This window comes from Amia ocellicauda, chromosome 22, assembly GCF_036373705.1.
Source record: "Amia ocellicauda isolate fAmiCal2 chromosome 22, fAmiCal2.hap1, whole genome shotgun sequence".
NCBI lineage: Eukaryota > Metazoa > Chordata > Actinopteri > Amiiformes > Amiidae > Amia > Amia ocellicauda.
In genome coordinates this window covers 4,661,617-4,681,998 of record NC_089871.1, presented here as the reverse complement: position 1 = coordinate 4,681,998, position 20,382 = coordinate 4,661,617, and the positions used below count along the sequence as shown (strand labels likewise).

General features: G+C 48.3%; 1 protein-coding gene across 2 annotated transcripts in view; it reads right to left on the bottom strand.

Annotated features, from left to right (window-relative positions):
* Nucleotides 1–20,382, bottom strand: part of brip1 (BRCA1 interacting helicase 1) — a 31,765-nt gene that overhangs the window by 1,555 nt on the left and 9,828 nt on the right. For both annotated transcript variants that reach the window (XM_066695829.1, XM_066695830.1), the window contains exons 11-19: nt 19,966–20,120; nt 18,945–19,110; nt 18,701–18,841; nt 18,405–18,566; nt 8,016–8,175; nt 7,112–7,233; nt 1,710–1,822; nt 1,462–1,544; nt 722–985 (exon numbers count right to left, since the gene is read on the bottom strand). In XM_066695829.1, the coding sequence (XP_066551926.1) occupies nt 722–985; nt 1,462–1,544; nt 1,710–1,822; nt 7,112–7,233; nt 8,016–8,175; nt 18,405–18,566; nt 18,701–18,841; nt 18,945–19,110; nt 19,966–20,120 (1,366 nt within the window). The remainder of the gene's footprint in view (nt 1–721; nt 986–1,461; nt 1,545–1,709; nt 1,823–7,111; nt 7,234–8,015; nt 8,176–18,404; nt 18,567–18,700; nt 18,842–18,944; nt 19,111–19,965; nt 20,121–20,382) is intronic.

The window sequence follows — 20,382 nt, the reverse complement described above, 5'->3', positions numbered from 1 at the left end:
GGCAAAAATACAGAACAGATGACCTGAGCTGATGTACATGGAACATCTTGCAGGGCTTTGAAGAGCCATTATTTCAAAATGCTTTCCATAGCTTCCTGTGGGCAGCAGGCATCTGAGAGCAGTGAGTATATAATCACAGAGAAGTCTATGACATGATAACTTTTCGGTAATCTATTTTTAAATTATTCTAACCCACCCTCTGACTCTCCTCCATGGGATGTTTACATTCAGAGCTCGACCTGTCTCAGTTAATTGATGTTATCAATAGCAAGACTTCAGATAAGGAGGAAACGCTTAATAAAACAGCTCATGGCATCGGGCCCAGGTGTAGACAGACGCCAGCGGACTGAAGGATGGCATTCGGCCCTCGGGCTCCACTCATCCTCCCCTCAACACAGACGATCACGCTCAATATAACTCAAACAAAGGTCAATGGAATATAATTAAAAGCAACAGTCAAACATCTGCTCGTCCCAGTGCCGCTCGGCGGAGAGCCGCCCCCGGGACGGAGCGCCATAATGGGAGCCCCTTCACCTGCACACTACCCTCCCTAAATCAATGCCCGCTGATATCAGAGTAACCCAGAACCACCGAGGACACCTGTGAGCCCCCCCCCGCTCCCATTGCAGCACTGAGGGCATCCAGCACAGACACACGGTTGCCACCATAAACAGAGCTGGGACGACGCCACGCAACACAAAAGACCAGGTTGATTCTCTACCTGCATTGCCGGCTGCACACTCGAGCTGCGCGTTCCCAATCGGGACGTCCCGCTGGAATAGAGGTGCCGGGCCCCACTGCGGGGTGTTCTCGCTGGGCTGTCGCTGAGTGCAGTCCTTGGCTTCGGCTTGCCCCACCAGGCTGCCCCCCACCTGGCCGCTAGCCGCAGCCTCTTGGTGCCCCCGGGAGAAGCTGATCAGGGACTGGAGGGCGCAGCTGAAGGTGTCGTGATGCTGCACCTGCTGGCGCACCCACTTTGACAGACCTGAGAGGACAGAGTTGAGCGCTCGTAAGAAAGGCTGTTCAACTGAACGACTCAAAACACCCGTGTCTTCAGACAGATATGATGCAACAGAGAACTTTTAATTAGTCTAGATCGACTGCATTCAGAGAAATGTGTCAATAATACCCTTTTCCAAATGGGCAGGAAATAAATACATAAACATCTTAATGAAAAGATCGACAGATCGACCGACAGATAGATAGACAAACAGATACCGGTTAATATTTAGCAGCATGTAAATCAAGATAAGGAAACAAAAGTATAGAGGCTGTTAGACAGCACTGGTGGAATTGCGGCTCCATCTAGTGTTGGACTAGTGCCACTACATCATCACACACTCCTCACATGACACAGATTTCTACATGCTACATGCACTGTATAGTATTTATATAGTATAGGGTCAGTAGGGAGAATTCACCTGTGAGCTACTAATTAATTCCCTGTCATGTTCCGATTACCTGTGATATATTTATTGGGGTTACACCTGAAGCGATCGTCCACCAGGATGAGGGCCCCCCAGTCGTTCTTGTGCCTAATACACCTGGGGGAAAACAGACAAAGTGGCATTACTTCAGACAGATAGAGAGAGACAGGGACCGACTGAGCGATGGAGAGATGCAGACACCGGGGAACGAGCGCACAGAGACAGACGGACGGGGGAGGGACAAGTCCGACAGACCGAGACCCTTGTAGGCGACATGCTGACCTGCCCAGGGCCTGATTGAGAGCGCGGAAGGCCTGGATCTCATACCACTGGCTGCCGGGCAGGAGGCCGCGGCTCTTGCAGTGCTGGTCATTGTATTTCCTCTTCAGCTCCACCTGCGCAGAACAGAGACAGCGTGGTCTGAATCGCTGCTGCACACTGACACACTACCAGGCAGCCACTTAGCAAACGACATGCATGTAATCAGAAAATATTACCTACACAGTGAAAATACGTTTAAGTAAAAAAAAAAAAAAAAAAACTAATAAAAAACACATTGATTTAAGAATTCAATATTGATTTCAGAAAAAGAAAAAATGCCACCATTTAAAATGGTAAGAAATAAGAAAAAAAACGATTTGACTGTCGACTCGTTGACTTCCTTAAAAAACAAGGACAATTTGCCTTATTTAGCACATTAATTGAGCTTTATGAAAGGAAACGATGTTTGGATCGTGACCTTTCTGCAGTTGCGGTTGTCGTTGCCTTGTTTTTGGATGAAATATTTTGAGGGATTCAAGCTGATGTCTATGGGGCAATCAACGTGATTGGGGATGTGCTCAGACAGCACCTGGTTAATCCACAGTGCCGCTATTCTCCTGAAGGGGGAATCAAGTTTATTGATCAAGAAATAATTTGATTAATCAAAGCTGTGGAGGTTGAAGGGGAGGAAGGGGGGTGGTAGTACAGTGAAAGCCAGGACCAATCCTGTTGATGACACTGAAGGCCTGAAGAAGCTTATACTCGCATGCCCTTGTGGACAGATCAGTTTTGAAGGGGGGGATAGGGAGAACGAGAGAAAGGGGAAATGCAACAACCCCACAAAAAAAAAAAAAGGAAAAAAAAAAATCCTTGCCACAAAAATGCATCCATCAATTTTCACCCATCGCTCTCTATTTTAGCGCTAACCTTTTTAAATTGACAAGTGAAAAGTTCAACTCCCATCTGACAGCGTGTGCCCGGGGGAAGGCTGGAGCCGACCGCTAACGGTTTGTGACAGGTAGGTTCAGACCAGTGTGCGGGAGGAGAAGTCAGGTAGAGCAGACGCACATGCACAGATACACACATACCCAGCTATTGTGAGACCACGGGCCCTTCGACCGAGACACCGTGACTCCCTACTGAAGCAACACACTGCTGTTGACCAGAACGGCTCGCACAAGTGGACTAAGATCAGGTGACCGGAGAGTGATGTCACCCTCTGACAGACAAAAACATGACTATTTGTGTTGAAACAATATCAACAATTGCTTCTCGGTTTGCCTGCTACAAACTTCGGTAAAATAAATACTTGGGGAACAAAGAAAAAAGGACTGGCCGTGATTAAAGTCTCCCTGAGTTTATCCGTAGTTTTAAACAGAGTAGGGGACTCTCCCTGAAGAGACACTAGTCCATTGTGTGACTGCAGAAGACAGAAATGTAGCAGGTATTTAAACCCTTACACTGAACTCATTCAGCTCCGAAGAATGTGTTGAAGGCATTTACAGATAATCCTTGCCTGACATATTTTGTTCTCTTTTTAACTTTTGACTCGAAAGCTCGATGCACAACACTATCAATACGGTGCAACAAAACTCTCAGAGCAGACATCACATCACAAGTGGTTATGTGGAATTTAACTTTTCTATGTTATTGACTATCACAGGTACACAAACACATGTTCATATACCGACTAGAAACAAATACCTGACTAAACATTGATAGCCATTGCCTTCTGTTTGTCAGGGCTGCAGAGTCTGAACCTTAGGCTGCCTGGTGACACCCTCCCTCTGCCCCCCCGACCCCACCAGTACCTCCCGGAGGCGCTCAGTTTTCTGCCGGTATTTTATCCGTTTCAGTGGCACCAGAAGGGTTAAACCATTGAGTTCAAGACCCACTCGTCAATGTAAAGGCCAGATGCCCGGGGCTGCAAATGTCATCTAAATACAATCAGAATCCATTTCAACATGCAGCCCTTCAATCCCCTCCACCACGTCAGCGCTCAATGCGACATGACAGCTTGCATATGTGAAAAAGCCAATTCTCGCTGCTAGCGAATATCCTAAATGTGCAAGAAACCACAGGCTAGAAGGGATTAGTTAAAATGTCAAAAGATAGAGTTGTTTTTTTTTTTCTTCCTACCTGTTCATCCTTAAAAACATACACTTAGCCATCAGGCATGCTTTACAGACGAGTTGGTGCACCGTGCTGCGTGAGCCAGCCCTCGGCGGCCCCGGCCATCTTGTGTCTGTCACAGTGAATCGCGGCCGCCCCGTCTCCGGCTGCGCTGGCTGAGGCGCTCGGCTGACAGCTGAACGCCGCCGACACAACGCTGCACCTGCCGCGACTTCACTGCACACTCATCCACTCCAGCAGCACACTGCCGCCGCGCAGCATGGTCATTTACACCAGTAGCACGCTCACCACCATGCACTGATACAGCACAGCGCAGTCATTTACACCAGCGGCCCACTCACACCCACGCGCTGATACAGCACAGCGTAGTCATCTACACCACTGGCAGTGAGCTACAGAGGCAGCACAGTGACACACTCTCTCGCTCACTGTCCGCACAGCACCATCATTTACACCAGGAGCACACTGATGTTCTCCTCAGCGCCGTGGTGGCTTCGTGGTTAGTGTTGCCGGCTCCCGGTTGGGAGGATGGGAATCCCGACCAACTCTGGCCAAACGAGGCAAGGGAAGGGTAGCGTCTTTTTCGGGGGCACTACACACAGACCAACCTGCCGTTTTAAAACAGACCATGGGTGGTTTTACTATAACAGAATTAGTCATTTTCCATGTTTCCAATTAGCTTCAAACGATAATGGTGCAAAAATGTTTCGTGTCTCACGTCAACATGAGCTGTACAAATGTCACATCTTTTTCCAATTTCTATTTCGGGCAGGAATGATAAACAGAAAAAGCCTTTGTAGCCGTGTTGTGAAGATGTGCCTTCTAGCTTTTGGAACAGCATTTCAGAGCAGTAAAAACCCCAGCGATGAAATGCTTTTTGGACTTAAAAGTCTGAAGTATTTATAACAGAGCTAGGACAGTAAGAAAGATGACAGAAATAAAACAGACAAGCCACTCTTGACCTAAGCATCCTTTTATTGCCTTTTAAAAACAGAGTTATTTTAATTGCAGTAGTAGAATAAGCTCCTACTTACTTAGATACCGATTTATAAAAGAAAATAAATGTGTAATAAAACTCACTGAGTTGGAAAAACCAGAGTACAGATTGCTATTTTAATAACACCCATTAATTTACAAATGTTCACATTCCTATGAAGCTTTGATCTTTCTTGCCGGAGCCCTAAGAGACACAAAGGGATCGCCGGGAGAGAGGACGGAGTTACACTTCTCTCTATCTCGCATTAACCCTGTGTCAGCCGCGGCCACAGCCTTTACATCGGCAGATTGAGCTCCGTCACGCTCAGAGTGCAGCGTTTCCACCTGCCGATAAATACAGTGGATCTCCTTTATGTCTTATTTTGTTTTAGGTGGGAAAGCCGACTGATCAAACCAACTTTAATAAGACACTGTGATCAGAGGGTGGCATTTAATTAAAAAAACAACAGTCGAATACTAGAACTGGCAGTATCAAAGCCTGCTACGTCAGAGCAGGATTTACAGCCCACCCTTCAACTCAGGGCATTTAATTGTTTAGAGGTAAGAGATTATCAATCTAAACCCCACCTTTTACGGTTTTAAAATAGTTTTCTATCTTTCTGGTATTGCACCGGCAGTCCAAAGACATCCTGCCCACGCTTTCGAGTGAACAGTTTTCATCCATAAATAAAAAAAGAGAGGCAGGCAAAGTAAATAAATAAAATAAAACGCATGCATACATAAATAAAACCAGGAGTGCTTTGTTTCTATTCACTCTTAAATTGCTTGTGAAATATAAATAACAGTTTAGGGGACCGAGTACACTACACTACAGTTACTCAAACTCCGTTGCCCCCAGCAGCGTCGCTGACAATCGTAACCCTTCGACTTGCAAGGAAGGGGCACAGCTCTAAAAGCTACGGGGTAATGAAAGAGTTATCTCGGGCTACAAACATTACACACTTTCGGTGCTGTTGACCACAGCATGTGGCATTTGAGACGTCGTCCGCCTTCACGGTTCGGCAGCTCCTCCCCTGCACAATCGCCCCTCAGCTCATCTACTCATCTCAATCCGCACGGCTCTGAGCGACCGCGAACAAGCGACATGATTAAATCCTAATGCAACCAAAACTCTCCTCCGAATGCGAATCCCATCTCTTTCCAGTGGAGCGGAAGTGAAAAAAATCTAACCGTTTCCCTGGAGGGAGAGAGTTGCCGCGCGCACCGCTGCCGCTAAGGTGAACCGCTGGGAAGTGTCAATCACCCGCGCAAATCCCCAGGGTGACAGACCCAGTTGGAAAGCCTTCGACATACTTTGACAGGAAAGTAGAAAACTTAAAGGTCATCTCTACCTGCTAAGGACAGGATAAACACAACAGAATCACTTCAGGAATTATTTTTTTATGGGTCAGAAAAAATAAGCAAGGCCTGTCCAATTTAGTTTTCTCCCCCTTCCTTTGTTCTCAAAATATTTAAGGTATTGGAATTAGACTAGAATCCGTGCTTCAGAAAAGTTTATCGTGTTTGAAACTGTTGTGGACGGATGCTGAAGGCACGATAAGGAGATATCGGTCCCACCCGTGCTTGGCCCGGGCCACGGCGGCCCAGTCCGGTCTGAACTGGGGGAGGGGATAACTAACTGTATCGCTTCACAGTTTGACACTCCCCGGAAGATACAAGGGCTCGAAAAGAGCATCCTCCTCACACAAGAACATTGTCCTCTAGAAGGGAGTCTCTGTCTCAGATGTTTACTCTGTTTAAACTGCTAAAAGCCAACCTCGGACAAACGTGCGTCTCTGACAACAATGCGCTGAAACATGGAAATAAAGATCTTCTCGTCTGTGAACCTCTCGGAGAAGATAAGTTTTGACACACGAGGGGTTGCTCAGGAAGGTGGTAAAAGCCCGGGTTAAGACCCTCTCGTTGCCCCTGAGCTCTGAGGAGGTCGTGCCAACTGTACCTGACTTTGTGGTTTAAGCACACGCAACAGCAGGGAGCAGAATCAGGTCAGAGCATCATACCATTAGATGTTACGGGTGATAATGACAGTAGGCAACACAAGCAGAATAATTGTACATGCCAAAACTCATGTGTTTATACCCTGGATGGTGGGTAACTAAAAGCGGATTTAGCAAAGCAAATGTAGGTGCAGTATTTTCCAAAACAAAAACATAAAAATTATAAAGAACTCTATACACCGTCAGGATATCGATCAAAAACAGTTAGATAGATTTCTACATACGCGGTTTTCAAAAGGGCTTCCTACAAACATAGGCTCATCAAACATGGGGATTATGAGTTTATATGTCTCTCACCTGCAGGTCCTTCACGTTGGGGAAGGGGATCCCGATGGTGACCACGGCACGCGCGTTGTCATCTGTGAAGTCCAGCCCCTCGCTCACTTTCCCGCGGCACACGGCGATCAGCAGCGCCCCGTCTGTAACGACACCCCCGACCCACCCCCCGGTCAAAACACACGGATACTCAGAGCGCTTTAGAGGGATGGGAAATACAGGCTGGACACTGGGGTCGTGTGTATGTGGCACAGCACACAATCCAAGACAAAAAAAAGCACGAGTATCTGACAGCCCGGCGTTGCCCACATTGTGCAGTTAGTTTATTGTGTGGTTGCTTACTATTACATGTGTGTAAAACAGGTGTAAAGCCACAGAAGTGCTCTGACACAGGAAGGAGGGATTCATATCACCAATTGGATACAAAGAAGTTAAAAAAAAAAAAAAAAAAAAAAAAAACGGCAAACAAAACCAAACCAAACCAAACAAACAGACGAACAAACTCAAAAACACACCTATCTGCTCCGCCGCTATTCCACATTCCTAGAGATGGCCTGTGCCGATAATATCACTCCCAGCAGTGCCAGTGTGCTTCAGCATAATGTGGTGCAGCCAGACAGAAGTGGGTCAACCTCCTCTACACTCCCAAACCTCAGAGAGAGAGAATTGTGCAGTCCTACATTGTGATTTCTGTTCCACTCGACCTTCCTGGCAGGGGGGGGCCCGAACCTGATGTTATTTCAAAGTGTGAAAAACCTGAAGCTATGGACCTAGTGATGAATATACATTAATCGATAATCCTGTACAGTGGTGTGTTGTGTACCAACAAACGGGGCAATATATCTGACGTCACAGAGCTTGGATGCTTTAACTTCGGGGGTTGTGAGATCAGTGGTGTGGGAGCCAGTCTCTACCCGTGCCATACCTCGCTCTCCTCTCAGCTGGATGGCATCGTAGTAGGTCTGCAGCAGCTCATCGAAATCGGCCTTGTCTCCGCCCTTGGGCTCGGTGATCACGGCCTTGCGCTCTTCCATCTTCTCCCACAGACCGGTCTGGACCCAGCGCTCCTTCAGCTTGTCCAGCATCTGCAGGGACAGACACACGCTTAAATCTAGACGGGGCCCCACAAATGCACACAGAATACAACCGGCTCCTACAATCACAAACCAGGAGCATTCAGACAGACGTGAGGAGAACATGGAGTTTTCTGTGAATCTAACCCAGGCTGTGTTCGGACAGTTTTTGGCAAGACGGGCTTAAAGAGAAATTCCAATTTTCTGGTTCTGATTTTTGCATCGCATTATAGGGGAGAAAGGGGGGAAAAAAGATTACTGTTAAGAATATCAGGTTCCCACATGCTATAAAACAAAAAAATAAGGAAATGGCACCATCTGGGGGTCTGTGTGCAGAATCTGGGCATGCTTTTAGGAATACGCCGAGTCCGACTGAGCTGCAGAGGAAAATATCAAAGGAGAGGCAGGGAAAGTTAGCCAGCCCGTGCCAGCAGGGTCTCCCGAGGATGAGGCTCCTGCCTGCCACCCCCCCCGTGCCCCTCGTGGACTGGCTTGACAGCAGAGCCACGCTGGGACACACAAGGACCACTGTCCTCCACGCTCTCGGCTGCCCAGGGTGTGCAATGGCTTCACACACGCACCACAGTAAAAGGGTGGAATAACTGTCTGCTTTGGAGGACGCGGACACTTTATAATTGACATCAGCGATGATGCACAGGGGTCCACGCCGGGGTCAGGCAGCCTCCCAGAGGAACATTAACCTCGGCGCTTTCCTCCGACAGCTCCAGCTCGTCCAGGGAGGCGCGCCGCCTGCCATTAACTCCATGGCTGCAATCAGACGGCAAGCTAAGTGCCGCTGTCCCTGCAATCCATTAATACTATGATTCTTTCATAGAAGCTGGGACTTTTAAGTGGTTTTTAATGCCAATGCAATGCTACAGCCTTTTGTATGTGTTTGTGTGGCTCTGTGTGGGTGTGTATGTATACAGATATGTATAATTAGATATACATATAGATATATATTTTACAAAAAAACTACATTTAGTCACGTTTGTAAAGACGTTTTTTTGAGGAATGAAGATAACTTTGTGGTGTCCCCTGAATAACTGGTCCATGTCCCTCTTGTCCCTGAATGTTGTGCAGTACTGTCCCCAGGTCAGTACATACCACTGCACACACTGCACACTGCTTTACAGAGACCAACAGGAAGAAAGAGAAATACCTGCTGCATATCAGGACCCTACCCCAAGTCTGACACCGAGCTCTCAGCGGTCTCTGGGCAGGATTCCCAACGAAGTTTCATAGCAGAGATGCTAAGCGTTAGTAGTGAAATGCAGGGTATTCACCATAAACCTGATTTACATAATTAAAAGTCACTGAACAACAAAGAAGCACGGAGACGTGGAGATGAAAGGCCATCTCGGCAACTCCAAAGGAACCAATTGGGAGAAATGGGTTTTACTTTAGGATCGTAAATGGTTGCTTGGTAATGCTTGTACATTTTAAGCGCAACATGCAGTCCTGCCAGCTTGGCATCTGATAATTGCAGGGCTACAGCGAAGTCAAAACCTGTCAGTGCACATCTCTGTGCCATATACATTCCCCTTCCCTCCTCTCTCTCTCGCTTTTATTTACTTGGCAGAAAGTTGGTGTGTTTAAACTCTCTCCATAATAAAATCACTGTTGCCGCGCTGTTGTTAGTGCAAAAAGTCAGCAATTCTCGGGGGAGGAACATTGATCTAAAAGCCCTCTCCCTCACAGAGCTCTCCTCGTGGCTCTGTGGTGTGGATTTTCCCCTTGGATAAGCATGGCTTCACAAGCAAAGAGCATCTTCACTGGTCTGGAAATGTGTTAGAAGGGTCAAGTAGAAGTTCTTCTGGTAGTCAGCAGAAAACTTCTCACAGCAAAGGGTGGAGAGCTGGGCTCTGGCACTGTGCTCTGCCACGCCAGCCTGGGTCCGGAGGGTGCACCAGGAGGGCATAGGGTACAGATATGTATGAAACAAGGCTGTTGTCTTAAGTCTACATTGGTACTCCCTCCTCCCAGTGTCACCCAGCAGGAAAGTATCAGGGAACTCGTGTTCAAGGTGGGGGGAGGGGGGACTGTACCATTTTCCAGAGGGGACGGCAGAACAGTAATGGATCATATCCTGTCACAACTGAGAGACCCCTCATCAAAAAGGAAGCGATTAAAATTACACAAAAACAAGTATTTGCCAAATATGAGAAGGTACACACTAATGTGGGATTTTTGCATCAAATTAACCTCTAGAAAATAAGCACGTGTAAACAGACTTATATCCGACTGGAGAATTTTCTTCCATAAATAAAACTAAAATAAAATAAAAGGCACCAGCTCTGACCGGCTATCATAATCCCAGTGTGGATGTCTGTGATTTTAAAATGAACAGATACCATTTGCACAGAGTGGTGAAGGCAGGAACAGTAGGGAGGAAGATTTCCATCAATAAAACATGGGGTTTTGTACAGCAGTAACATTGCGTCTACCAGAGACTCAACTGTCTAAGTTAACAACACCGTAGGCAAATGTTTATCCCACGACTGCTTTTCAAATCCAATACAATCTTTTCTGAATTATTCATTTTTACATAGAAAGAGAATTAACTTTTTGTGGGGTCACTGCTAAGCAAAACAGTACATTTTCCACACGACTAGTCTTGGGGGCAGGAAAAGCGTCATTATTCTGTATGGAGGCAAGCAATAATAATAATAATAATAATTATATATATATATATATATAATCCTGATTGTGATCACTGTAACTGACAGGGTTACAAGCTCAGGTCAGTTAATTAAATTCATGTTAGGGATTTTTATTATTCAGTCAAGTTATTAATTTCAGTGCTTAGAAAAGCGTAACTCGATAATAAGCCACAGAGCCAAGAGTGCATCTTAAAAGCCAGGAGCACTTCCAGAGAGCTGCTTGTTTACGTTCTGTGCAATTTGTAAAGCCACTTAAAATGGGGGGACTACAATATAACGCCACCTCCGAAGCGCTCGGCTGGCACTGTAATGCTTTTAATGCTTTTATCTCCCAGACATTGTGTATAAACATTACCCGGTGTCTGTCTCAATACGGGCACTGTGTTACGTGCACACGCTATATCCCTCGCCCCGACAGGGAGCAGCAACTCTCACAGGAACGTCAGCCAGGCAAGAGGGCCTTGGCAAGATCTCCCACACCGGCTACTACAGCCGCTAACTCCCACACGTACTGTGTACAGTATTGCCAATCCACACGCCATGAACATGCCATGTTGGCCAAGATGATGTGGTTCTCTTCTCAAGACCTGGTTACCTGCACAAGGCATTGCATGTGTTTGTTTATTTACTTAATTTGCTAGTTACTTCATCAAGACACACAAAGACACAGAACTGAAACCAGGTAAGAAAAAATATATAAAATGTGTTTAGCTACAAATAGGATACAGATACATGGCTGGTTTCACAGACCTTGGTTTCTACCTGAAGTAACATTGGCCGGTCCGTGACTAGTGCTAATTTGGGTCTGTGGAAAAAGCCCATCATGTTCTTGTTTGTTTCAGAATTCGGATCTCAGCCATTGTCGCTTTCTAAAAATTGCTTTGTTGTTATGAGTCTTTCCGCACATGGCATTCATAACTAATTTAGATTCATTTTTCTGCCAAATCCCACTGTAGTTTCCACCGAGCTGCTGCAACGCAACAGGGGAACGTGACCAACAATGTCACACTCAGCTGGGTCTCAGATGCACAGACACACGAGGCGCAGAAGACGACTTTAGAGTCAACATCCCACACTCCTGCACAGCGGCCTGTAGTGCTGGGGTTAGGAGGTGCGCTCACAGAGCGCTGCCGGATGAGGACTGTGAAAAACGGTGCAGGATCGACCGCTGTGCACCTCGAACAGAAGACAAAGCCTCCTGAGCAGGTGACCGATTCACCTTCTGCCTCAGACCTAGCCAGGCCAGACCACAGGAGAGCGGGCGTGCTGCGCCATGCAAGAAGTGTTGTGTTGCATTTGTTCTACCTCTGCGTCAAGGCTGCTGGTTTGAAGCAGGATCCTGTGCGTGTGTGTGTGTGTGTGTGTGTGTGTTCTGCCCTGTGCGTGCCTGTGTAGCCGTGTGTGCGTGTGTGCGTTTGGAGCCGGCTGGCTGGCTGGCCGGTGTGAAGGCGATGCGGCGTGCGCGCCTGACGCCCTGCCCTTCTCACAGCTCCGCCAGGCTGGGACCGCACACGGGCCAGCGACAGCTCGGCTCCATGGTTTATTCATGGGCCTGCCTGCTCTCAATTAGAACCGTCCAGAATCTCACGAGTTCGAGCACGCAGACAGCCAGGCAAACACCGCACTTAAACACACATAAACACATTTCAAGTGACTTGGAGTGGGAATTGGACGATCAAATAGTATGCTCTTATAGTATAGTATACTATACCATACAATACCTATACTAGGACATCACTGGGACTTCCTGTAGCATATATTAACGGTTCAGCCCCGGCCCTTTCCAGCTGAGAAATCTAGACTGCACTGTTCTCTGAGATGCTTTTGTGGAGCCTCTGCCGATTTGGCCATGCTAGTAGCTTTGATCTGAGGTGTCTTTTCTCCCCAGGCTTTTTCACCTCCCCCGAGGTCCTACGAGCTGACGGATTGCCCCCTCCCTTCTATCCTTGCACCCCCAGAGACTTCACCTTTGATCACTTGACCATTAAGAGGTCTCAGGTTGCTCAGAAACATTAGCTCGGTGCAGGGGACTAATCTCTCCCACGCCGTAAAAGCACGCTGCCTGCTTGAGAAGATCTGACCTCCACGGGTCCGTGGATGTTAAAAGGTTTAAAGAAAAATTTAAAAAACACACAAGATGATGAGGGAGAGCTGATCTTGAGGTGATGCTACAAAATGGAATAAAGGCTATTTAGTGAGATGCACGGGCACAACATAAGGTGAATAATTTATCATCATTTCTGGGCAAAGTATATGCATCACTCTGCTTTGGGAGACACAGGAGACCGGAGACAGGGGACACTTCTGGGACGGTGACAAAGTGCCACTCAACTCCGGGCGAGCGACGTACTGAGCTGTGTTCGGCCTGCCACCGCTCCACACAGCGCATCTCCTGTGTACCAACACGCCATTAATTTTTGAGTGCGCCGCGCTAAATAATGAAGAATAGCAGCTGTGGCAGCCGTAATGAAACACGGAAGGCGCAGCGTGGCCAGCAGCACCGGCAGCAACAGAAGACATGAATCAACCGCAAATAATTCAGTAATTACACGTTGCAGCCATAATCACTCCACACACAGGACTTTCACGCCAGCCCCCCTCCCCCTCTAAAGTAGAGCACTGGGTCCCACGCAGCCTGTGTGAGAGAGAGGAGGTATTTTTAGTGTACTATTGCAAGATTTACCACCCCTGAAACAGTGTAAAGCCCATTAGTATCCTTCTGTGAAAAACGTGCTTGATTACACTCTGGGACAGTGGCCACCTCGAAGCTGCTCATCCTGTTACGCGCTTCGCAGGTCACTTTATTTTAAACTGCCATCAAAACATGTTCTTAAGGACATGGAACTGACAAACAAAAACAACAAATCAAAAATCTCTCTTATCCCGTCCCTACGGCCACACATGTATTCATCTTGTGTTTGCAATGCTGCCACGCAAATGCAGAATTCATATTTCATATTTTCGCAAGCTCGACATCTATCTTAAAATCGTGGGTTACGGGATCCGATGGCTCTTCACAGCTTATGGATAAAGAGGACAGTGAGGCTCCTACGCCAGACTCAACTGCCCTTCACAGTGGCCAGTGGAAAAGGGACGCGAGGACTTTGCCGATTTTGCCGCGGTGCTGAGAGGAACACACTTGTACTCGCACAGGCTGGGTGTTGGCCTGTCTGGGCTTCTGCCAGCCAGAGTGAGGACCGGTTTCACCGGCGGTGAGGGGCTGCTTTTCACAAGCACACTGTCAGGAGATGTCTGGACCAGGCCCTGGGGGGCTACCTGTGAATCCTGCCCCTGGCAAGGCTTTAAAAGCCCACATTCACAGAGCAGTGCCAAGGGGGGACGGGAAGGGCTGCAGCCATCAGCTCCTGTCCTATCAAACAGCTCTGCGCACCAGACGGCATGGGCCACGGCGAGGCACACCGAGGACACACGCAGGCAGGGAGGTGCAGCTACATCATTTAATGTGCATCTGTATCACAGCAATTGGAAAAGAGAATTTCACTCCTACTTCCTACTTCAAACAAAATGTGAAGAACAGAAGGAGAAATGGGAGAAGATATGGATTCTGGATCGGTAATCACCCCATGATTTACGAGTGTCAAACACCCGAACGGGGGCGACAGGCAGAGAGACCCTGCTTCATGCTATTTTAACCTTGTCCCCACCCTCTCGAGGTCTGGGTTACAGCCCCCCAGCCAGCACTGCTCCAACGGTCTCCATGCTGGTGGGGCATCAGCCAGGCTGCTGCGGACCCCTGGACGAGCGAAGCGAGTGTGGCACAGGGAAACCGTCCCCCATTGATCCGTTGATCTGGATTGTGTCACATGGCCTTGTCAAGCTCCAGAAAACAAACATCCCGGGGGAGGAAGCCAGGCGAAAGCGCCACGCTGCACGGCAGAGCCCCATACACAATTCCAGATGTTCAGACACTAACAACGAACTGCTTCACAGCGTCCACGTGAAACCTTAGAATGAGAAAATTGCAATAAACCGCTGCTTTTCCCCTCATTAAGGGGGTTATTACAGTCTCTGGACCCTGGGAAATACGAACGCTGGCATTGGTCTCGCTCTCTTTGCGTTACACTTCCACGGCACAGAAATGGGATTCTTCTGTAAATAAGCTTTGTTTTACTAGTGCAGTTGGCTCTTGTTTTGACAGAGAGATCTAAGTATCTCGAGCAAGCCTGCCAGCCAGCCGGCCATTAAATATTTCCAGTGCCAATGCCCAATACAGCAATAAATTCCACCGTGTTGGAAAGCCAAGTACGCTTTGACACTAATTGATATAGAAAAACATCACAACACCTTAACAAAAGGGGGCGACTGGGTACAAGGCCTTCGCCCATTTCAGTCAGGAAGCCAATACCTGGGCCCAACAGCTTAGCCCACTTAGCAGCCGGCCAGGTCTGGAGCTGCTTCTATTCTGGTCACATTTGCTGAACTTTTTTAACTCCCATTGCCAACAATCACTGCGGGCGCTCAAGCCCCCCGCCCCCACTGCCTCCTCAGGGCCGCTTCAGGAGCGAGCGCTCGGCCCAGCGCCTGCTTCCTCGGTGTCTAGCTGTTATTACTCACAGCTGCACTGCAGGTTAGAGACCTGGCCTGCCCTGGCTGCCTGCACCGTGCAATTCAATCTGCTAATTGGCAGGATGTATGCCTCTCCTAATAAGCACTGTCAATATCTTCAATCAAAGGGCCTCGCGCTCACTGCAGCATAATTGTATCAGCCGCCCCCTCCGGATGCATCGCCTCCTCCGACAGTTCAGGGAACAGCGCCTGCAGCGTTCGAGGTGCTCTGAAAACAGCCGAGTGCTACCAAGGTGCTAAACACAATGGAGTGCGTCCCTCTGTCAGAGCAGCCTTCTCCACGGCACAGGGATCTCCAATGACACCGAACTGACCCGAGCTTATAACACCCAGCAGAGTTTTAAACATCAATTATGAAAAGGCCTTCTCATCTAAAATGTGTGCACTGCGAAGGCCACACATAAAAGCAGAGCGCTTGGAACTCAAATACATACAGCACGTATGTGGAAAAACATTTCAAATGTGTGCACAGACAGATTGCTGGAGCTTTTGCTCCACAGATACGGAGTTTGGGAACACTGTGAAACAAGCATTCTTCCTTTAAGTGTAAATCACAGGACATTTGGGTTAAATAGTTTTCCCCGAGAAAGGCCGAGGAGTGTGGCGAGAGCAGAGCAGGCCAGTAATATTTGTAAGCATTAGCGATTTTCCTGCAGCGTGCTTTGACTTTGATATGACACATATTGAATGGATAACCCTGGCTTCAGGCGCCAGGGAAGATGCTTCTTCACGCAGACAGTTCGGCGACATCAACCCTAATGGTTCTTATCTTAATCTGGTTTAAAAGCATCTTGCATTTCTAAGTGATCTTTTCACTTTCAGAAATTCACTTTTTATAAGCCTTTTTTCCCCCCCTTCAAGCGTTAGTTTTTTTGTTTTGTTTGGTTTTTTGGGGTTGCGGTCACTTGCACAGGGCCATGTTTTAGTTGTTTAACTTGAAATGCCTTGAGAAGTGTTTTTAACAACAAACACACACATGACAAATATTAAAATATATTAAAAGAAAACAAAAAAAAACTAGGATTAATCCAGTGATCCATTTAGACCCTTTTAAAACTTGGATGATAAGTATCTTACCGAAATAAATGAGCTGACAGGATGGCTGTTCTGTAATCCCCCAGTAAAAGATCAATTTGCCATCTCCCCATCTCTTTCCCGCGCACAGAGACAGGACACCGCGGCTCCAGCACGGTAGCCAAGCCCCCCGGACCCCAAACGTTTTCCAATTAAATGTTCCATCTACTCCCGTTTTAAAAGCTGACTGGAAATTAAATATTAATAAACAGCCATAGAATCCTTATGCGTGTATCAATAATAGAAATATTAAAATAACAGGATATTTATATCTGGGGGGGTGAAATAAATAAATAAACAAAAAATACGATCTTTACCCCAGTAACTTAGAAAGGCGCCAACATGAGAAATTCGACCCCTTTCTTCTTCCCTTACCCAGTGTGTTTAATTAAGAGCTTTGAAGTCAACAGGATATTGAATTGTCCTTTTCATAATTATCGTCGACAAATGAATAAAGCCATGTCAGATGCTTTCTAGAAACGAAACTCCCCTCCAATCCCCCACCCGCCCCCCAAAAAACACTTAAACCTTAATGTAATGAAGAACAGAGTTTAAAATCGGCGGTAAGTGCTCTGCGAATGAGTCACCTAGTCACAGAGACATGCAAGACTTGTGCCGTTTCATAATCCTTCGGGGGAAGGACTGGGAAAACAATTCAAGAGTCCCTGCAGGCGGCTCGTGATTTGGGTTCTTGTGAACACGTTCTCTGAAACAACAGGAATGGACACGAAAAAAAATCTCACACCTTGCGATAGTGCTCACTGGGAGGAAAGGGGTTCAAAGGTGACTTACTGAGATCGACAGAGGAATTCTCACTGCATTATTATATATTTCAAACCACACAGAGGACAGGCACCCCATTTATTTATAAAGACTCTGTATTTGAGATGCCGGGCTGACAAACAGAAAGCCTGGCGTTCAGCCTGGCCCTAATAGCAGCAGTTGTGTGTGCTGCCGCCCCCCCCGCCCCTCTGTCTGATAACAGAGAGATATTTGAGAAAGTTACCAGACCCCTTGGAGGATTCATTCTGACAGACAGCTTGAATGGAAATAAATTATTCATGCCAAATGCATAACAAACAAAGGAGGACAAAGTATTTATCAATGGGATCCTATAAGCAAACTTGCAAGTGAAAGGGGATACAGGAAAATGCAAGGTTGAATTCTGAGGTTTGCAGGGTTGCGAGGCATTTATAATACTGGCTTACCGGCCGTGTGACGGATGATGCATCTATCGGACATGCAGGCGGCACTGAAACGCGTGGCATGACATTTCCCCTTCTTCAGCCGTTTTAAGTCAGGGATATGTTTTGCTCTATTTTTTTTTTTTAAGCAGCACAATATATAAAATTGCAAGAGTGAAGTCATATTAAGCATGAAATTCACTTCACACATTACCTCTGGACCTCAAGTGCTGGTCTCTGACGCCATCTGGGGGGGAAGTGTGGAACTGCAGAGCATCTCAATCCAAAGTTGTTCATTTGGAAGAACAAGAATCTAGTTTTTGTTTATTGGACACTAACGAGGCCTTAAATTGACTTGACATCGTTTATGAAATGAAACAAAACAAGGAGTACGGATTGAAACAGGACTGCAAGTACTGCAGCACATACCACAGGCTGACTCCACAGGCACCCCTCTGCAACAGTATGGCACGACCACACCCCACTGCCACAGCACAGCACGACCACAACCCACTGCCACAGCACGGCACGACCACAACCCACTGCCACAGCACGGCACGACCACACCCCTCTGCCACAGCACGGTGCGACCACACCACACTGTCACAGCACGGCACAACCACACCCCTCTGCCACAGTACGGAACGATCACTCTTTCCCTGCACTTTATTTCACTACAGCACCGCAGTGCCGTGAGTCACCTGGGTAAAGGTGTTTACGAAGCCAGCCTTACCTTGTAGGAGGGCAGGAAGCAGAGCACGCCGCGTGCCATAGCCTGGCAGATGCTCAGCAGCAGCGCACCAACCTCGTCCTGGAAGGCAAAGGTCTCGGTGTGCTGGAAGGTGGCGCACAGCTTCCGCCCCTGCGGCCCGGCGCCAATTGTGCCCACCCACACCTGCAGGGGAGGAGAGGCCATTAGCATCACCGGCAGCAATATTTCTTGCTTTTCTCCCTCAGCCATTCATCTCTCCTGTAGAGTCGAACAGACAGATGGTGCTGCTAGTGCACCAGGCCCTGCGCCGGACTCACCTGCGACCTGCTGATCACGTGATTGGCCTCCAGCTGGATGGAGAACTTGACGCCAAGCTCGGAGGAGAAGGAGCTCATGGGGGAGAGCGTCCCGGAGGTCAGGACAATGGTGCGCACGGTGCCGCTCAGGTCCGAGAAGGCCTGGGTGCAAAAAACCCCGCCCCCACAAAAACATTAGTAACGAAATCAATCAGCAAAGGCCTCTGGGACGTGTATTGTCACACGGTCGACGGCGCCCGCTTACCACCGCAGGGTTGAGGCACCAGAAGCTCAGTGTGTGCACCAGCGTCTTCCTGCGGGCGCTCTGGCGTCGGCGCGGCCGGGCGAAGAAGCCCTGAGCGTCGGGCAGGTCTGGCTGGTTGGTCCAGGCGTAGCTCTGCTGCAGCGCCACCCGGTAATCATCTGCGAACCTGACACGGGCAAGAGCATGCCATCAGTCCAGTGAACGGAGTGGGTACGAGCGAGTGGGGCCCCATAAGGAAGTGCTACCTCAACGCAAGGTTAGGCTATTACCACTATATAGAATATCATTACTGATGAGGAGCAAATTGATTCCATTCTGGGGACCAACCATCCAATATGACTTTCAGCCAAGTTTCTCGCATAATTTGCGATGTATAATGGTATGCTTTGGGCAGCCTGACTCCCTGGGCCCAGACTTTCAGCGCTGAGCCGCTCTGAAGCCTTTCTGAGCTGCTGATTGGATTAACCACAACAATCCCTGCAGGAACGGAGGCCAGATATTCCAGGAAACTGCACACAATTATCTCCCTACGGTGCACTTGCGCTCAGGCCCAGGTACTTTTGAGACGAGCAAATATGCCAGGAATGCCTTCAGTGCCATTTTGCTCTCGTTCGAGCCGGGGCCTAGAAGTGGCCTTAATGGCAGCTGTCCTTTTCCTGAGCGCACGGGGCTCCGGTCACGTCACCGGTTTTAAAATATCTGACAGATGACAGTCTGACAGCACATGTCGGGAGCATTAGTGTGAAAGTGACATCACCTGAAAGCCAACCCCGGCCCCGGTAAAGAGGGACGGAATGTGATATGAAGCTTCTGTGGCCACACGCGCCGTGACATCAAAATCGCTCCGAGAAGAGAGAACTCTGTGGGCGGCGGTGTGAGCGGAGGATGGATGACAGCATCTCCCCAAAGAAATCACCCGAGATTCACATGGCCTGGAATAATGGTACTGTGGGTACTGTGTGCATGCTTGAGTGTGTGTGTGTGTGTGTGTGTGTGTGTGCGTGTTCGAGTGTGTACGCACCGGCACTGGTATCTGAACAGGAAGTCGAGTACCATGAAGAGGCCCCTGAGCACAGACTGAGTGTTGGAGCTGACGACGGGGACTTGCACGGTCTCCTCTCGCCCGCGCACCTGCGACACCTTCTCCTCCTTCTCCAGCACGGCCGCCAGGTGCTTCTGCGGGAGGACAGAGAAGGGGAGGGGGCCGTCACCACATCTAACCTGAAGAAACGCCTCTGAAGTCGAAGAATAACAGAAGAGCAATAAAACCAGCCCTCGGGCGGGACGGGGGCAACGGAGAAGCTCGCAGGGGGCGGTGCAGACCAGGCCTGTGGGGATCTCGCTCGTATGAAGGAGAAAGGAGAGCTGCGGCCAGCCATCACTCAGTGGTAGAGGGACAGTCAAGCAATTAGTTATCAGTTAGTCAAACACCCCCGAT